At 48.7% G+C, this 5,138-nt stretch overlaps 1 protein-coding gene across 1 annotated transcript in view; it reads right to left on the bottom strand.

Annotated features, from left to right (window-relative positions):
- Positions 1-1,883: 1,883 nt before the first annotated feature.
- The window catches only part of LOC311371218 (zinc-binding protein A33-like), a 7,518-nt gene continuing 4,263 nt past the window's right edge, over positions 1,884-5,138 (bottom strand). The window contains exons 3-6 of the mRNA XM_084489409.1: positions 4,694-4,927; positions 4,383-4,405; positions 3,362-3,477; positions 1,884-3,047 (exon numbers count right to left, since the gene is read on the bottom strand). Coding sequence (XP_084345535.1) covers positions 2,470-3,047; positions 3,362-3,477; positions 4,383-4,405; positions 4,694-4,927 — 951 coding nt within the window. The 3' untranslated portion in view covers positions 1,884-2,469. The remainder of the gene's footprint in view (positions 3,048-3,361; positions 3,478-4,382; positions 4,406-4,693; positions 4,928-5,138) is intronic.

The raw sequence follows: 5,138 nt of genomic DNA, 5'->3' as shown, positions 1-5,138 counted from the left end.
GTGTGTGTGTGTGTGTGTGCGTATGCATGTGTGTGTGTGTGTGTGTGTGTGTGTGTGTGTGTGCGCATGGGGGTGTGTCTGTATGTGCATATGCATGTGTGTGTGTGTGTGTGTGTGTGTGTGTGTGCGTGTTTGGAAGGCTGTGTGTGTGTGTGTGTGTGTGTGTGTGTGTGTGTGTGGATTGTGCTGGGGTAAAGGCCGTTTTTAATGACAGGTGAAGTCTTGGTTAATGTATAGGCAGCTGAGGCCAGGGGATTATGTCGACATGGATACCCCGTGTCTACGCCGGGTCGGAATGACCCTCATCATTTATTTGTCTGGAAGGAAAACAAGAGCGACCACATAGACGAAGTCACGGCCGCGGTCGCCGTGGCAGCAGAAGATTCCGGCGATACGGCACTCATTGACATTGACGTGGGCTGAACCCCCGCGAACGGACACCAGGAGGAATGAACCCTCGTGCCTCGGAGCACCGCAAACATGCAAAGCACACACGCATGCACACACACACACACACACACACACACACACACACACACACACACACACACACACACACACACACACACACACACACACACACACACACACACACACACACACACACAACCAAGAGGAATGTTTCAACTGGCTACTGCAGCAGGTAAATCAAATCCATATATACAGTGTGTATTACAATATACAAAACGGAATCAGTGCAACACAATGTTTCATTTGATTTGAAGTTACAAAGCATGAGTTACTTGTCCCATATTGTAAATTAAAACACACATTGTTGTGGGCAGGATAGTCTGCTGTCTGGCTATAGGGGGTCAGAAGGTTTCACTCAAAGCTCAAGGGATCGGGGTTTGATCCCCCATGTGCACAGCTTGCCTGTATGAGGCCTCACCTCTACCTGACAACGTGTGTTTTAATCAGCTGTAAACCGCTTGGGGAAAGTGGCCTGTTAAATTAGTAAGTGGCCAAAAATACTAGGCGATAATTATACATAATAGAAAATGTAAAACATTCCAAATTCAATAGCGTCTACGTAAGCTATGCTGAGTCAATGATGCACAATTTTGTCACGCGCTTAAAATAAAGCTGTGGCGAAGAGGTAATTGCTATTTTGTGTTTTTTTGCGGTATTTGAGGTAAATTGCGTAGGAGGCTAAACCCATCACTCGGAAAGCCATTCAGCAGCACATAGACACATACGTAAGAACAACGCACGCATGGTGGGTTACGCGTTGAAGTCACAGGATGAGCGCTGATGTAAGCCCACACCCTCATCACCCAGAGGCTCATGTCATGTCTACACATGTTAACATACAGGGGAATAATTAAGGCAGCATGGTGCAGCAAGCTCTTGTATGTTGTTAGGACACCGATATGCCAATCGCATCCCATTGCATAAATTCAAGAAAGTTTGTCGTGTAGTTCTATGAATGCTAATGTCGTCACCGTCACTGACACCAGACAATAAGGTGAACCCCACAGCTGTTCACACATCATCATACTGTATTTCACGTAACCTATCGTCCATAATTTCTTACAGTTCAGAAATGGGTAAATTTGATTACTGGAGGTACATTTTTTTTACATGACAAGCCGCGTGTCGATTGGGGATTGGAATGCGTTCGTCAGCAGCTACGGGGAGCAGATGTAATGTTTGGCGCCCCCTTGTGGAAAAAGTGACATTAACATCCAAATTCCAACACAACGTGATTCGTCGACAAATGATAGCAGCTCCTCCAACGACTTCGCTGAAGTGTTTGTAATATTGAGATGTAATCTGCTCGGTGGTATAAAATATGACGTTAAAGTTCTAAAGACATCCTACCCAGGAAGACACAAGCTCACGAACATCAAGTCCAAACTTCAGTGTTAACAGACTTTATTAGACAAGGATTAAGAGTAGTCTTAATGTATGTCATTATCAATTGAAGAGACCTTAATTGTCTTCACCTTTGACATCAAATAACATCAATCATATATTAATGAGTACAAGTATATATATATCAAATATATCATAGTTATAAAATGTGTTAAATGGTTAGAATATAAAACTTTAATTGGCACATTTTAAAACAACTATATCTTTCCACAACCTCATGATACTTATGGCCTGAAACAACTCCTTACAACTCACACAAACATGACGACGCGCTCCGTTAGTTTTTAGCGATACTATCGCCACGAGCAATCCTCAGAATCAAGATTAGTAGTAGTAGTTTTCCGCGGCGAGGTCTTCCTTCCTGTGTCGTATATCGTGACTACAACTCGTTTTTTCTAGCACAGCCGGGGCGCAGAGGGGACGCTAAGACACACGGCACTAACAACACCAAAGTCGGACGTTTAATCGTACGAAAAAAAAAAAAAAACTTCGTCAAAAACTCAAAAATAGCAGCGATGGCGACGAAGAAACGCAACAGAGGAGGAGGGGGGGGGGCGAGGGACGACGACAGACGACGCGGGGGGACGTCTCCGATCACCAGGACGGCGTGACGATAGTGAGGGGCTGGCGGTTGCGCCCGTGCATGATGGGCCAGGGGTTGAAGTAGGGGAACACGGGCTCCGCGAAGCGCGCCCCCCGGAACGAGAACAGGTGGCTCATGTCCGCCGCGTCGTAGAAGGACACCTGGCCGGCGCCGTAGTCCAGGTACACGCCCACCCGGCGGGGGGCCCGCGGCGGGTGCAGGGCGCACTCCTCCGCGTCCGTGCACGCCTCGTACTCGCCCACGCCGCCGCCGCCGCCGGCCGCCGCGTCCCCCCGCCGCACTATGGTCCAGAAGCCGTCGTCGGGGCAGAGGCTGATCACCTCCTTGCGGTTGACGGAGGCGGTGGCCACGCCCAGGCCCCACGCCGTCTTGGAGCCCACCTCCACCTCCCAGTAGTGGCGGCCGGCGGCGAAGGCCTCGTAGCCCAGCACGATGTTGTAGCGCGTGAAGCGCTCGGGGTTGTCCGGCAGGTTGGGCTGGATGTCGCCCACCCAGACGCTGCTGCGGCACGGGGACACGCACAGGCGGGGGTAGGCCGTGTCGGGGTCGAGGGTCACCGCCGTCATGGCTGGAGAGGGGGGGGAGGGGGGGGGGAGGAAGGGGTTAGCGTGGGAGTATTGTACGCAGTGTTTGATCAGAAGGGTTCAGGAAAGGTTGTGGTAGATGAGCGATGTGTGATTATGTGTTAGTGGACCTGCGGATCTGCTGCCTTGGGCTGAAAACAATTATGAATCTACAGTGAACCGTATTCAACCTGAGCATTGCTAGTAGTGAATTACATTTTTCATTCTTTGGAGGAAGCACAGCCATGAAATACATGAGTTCAATCTTCAGTCGGTCCCCATTGATTGGGGAGTGTACTGTAGAGTGTAGAGCGTGTACCTGGCTGAAGCACAGAGTGCATCTTCCTCCAGGTGCTGTACTGCAGGGGTCCCATGATGTCTCCACAGTACAGGTCCACACTCCCCTCTAGGGGGGGCTCAAACAGACTCTCAGCCCTGAGCAAGAGGGCGAGAGAGAGAGAGAGAGAGAGAGAGAGAGCAAGAGAGAGACATATTGATACATCAACCACAAAGCGGGATATGACTTTAGCTTGAGTTAGCAGCAGAATTTATTTTCTAAAGTGAATGTATTACACACACCGTATATGGCGCTGTCTGATCAATTAAATAGCGTAGGGCAGGGGACTTAATAAAGCGCACATGCGATTTACTTAAAGCATGTGTGACTTATAAAAACACACGCGTGCTTTATAAAAATCCATGTCACCTCCCGGGCTCCATAGATTAGGAATAACCATGGGCAGGCATTTAACTTTGAATTGGTGCGATCATTCTAAAGACACAACAAAACATAAACACGCCAGTTATAGATTCATAATGACAGCGTGTGCGCTTTGGATTGTTGTCAAATACCACATGAACTCTTTGCTCCTCCTCCTCCCCATTCCTCCCATCTATTATCTGTGATGGATGTACTAGTTCTGTTGCAATCTCTGCATTTCAACAAGGACACATTGTATGATGCAAGCTACCGAAAGCCCCTGTGACGTACCAGACACATGTCAGAGACCAAACTCATCATGGCCTGCCAGGTCACTTCTCAACGCTTCAAAGACGAAGAATGGAAGCCCCGTACACATAAAGCAGGTGTACAGACAACACTCGACTAGAGACATTCCAACCGAGCACATTCCCCCCCTTCTCCTAGCTGCGCCTGAATCAGTAAGTGTTTGTCTAGCAGCAATCCTGATAGAAATGAACCAGAGGTGTGTCACTTTGATATGAGCGCTGGCTGTCTGTGTCCAATCACCATCATTAGGTAAGAGATTACGGAGCATGTGGCCTGCTAAGGGCCTGAGATGTTTGTTGGCTCGGATAAGGTTTGCGTATCGCCGGCTCACCCTCGGATGAAGTCTTTGAATCCCTGAAAGAACGGAACAGGGCTCTCGTTACAACACTTTACAACACTTCAACCGGCTGTTTCAGTTCAAACATGAGACAATCTCTTCCTCACTTAAGTCATCATTTTTCGTGGTGTGAATGTTGTTTGGGTTTGTATTGTAAAATCGTAGCTTTGGTTTGTAATGTATTTATTTATTCTGTTGTTGCAGCTTTCATTTAACTAAATTATTATTATTAGGAATATAATCATTAATACATTTAAATATGTGTATTAGTATTCATTTTGTATACATTTAACTACGTCTCTTACCTTGAGCTGCTCGGGGCTCTCCTCCTCCTGCAGTTTGAGACGGAGCTCTTCAGCCCTCGTCTCCAATTGGCTGATCTGCTCCGTGGCCTGCGTCAGCGCCTTCTCCAATTGGTCGAGCTTGCCCTCCTTCTTCTCCCGCAGGTTCTCCTTGATGCGCCGCTCCTCCTCACGGAGGAACTCCCTCAGGTGGTCGAACTCAGAGCTCACCTGGTGCTCCAGATCGCCTGCCTGCTCCTGGGGGCCATGGGGGGGGGGGGGGGGAGTGTTAGGAGGGGACTAATCTGGGATCTAGGAGTCCTGTTATCAGTACAGAACCTCTGGGGCAAGACGCTACGGCAACCAAGAACTACAAGAGGCGGAGTTAGGCTTTGTGTTCTGTTCCAAGAACTACAAGGGGCGGAGTTAGGCTTTGTGTTCTGTTCCAAGAACTACAAGGGGCGGAGTT

The sequence above is a fragment of the Micromesistius poutassou genome (genome assembly GCF_964030765.1).
Source record: "Micromesistius poutassou genome assembly, contig: SCAFFOLD_5192, whole genome shotgun sequence".
Taxonomy (NCBI): Eukaryota; Metazoa; Chordata; class Actinopteri; order Gadiformes; family Gadidae; genus Micromesistius; species Micromesistius poutassou.
The sequence above is the reverse complement of the archived record's forward strand: the minus strand, read 5'-3'. Positions and strand labels throughout refer to the sequence as shown.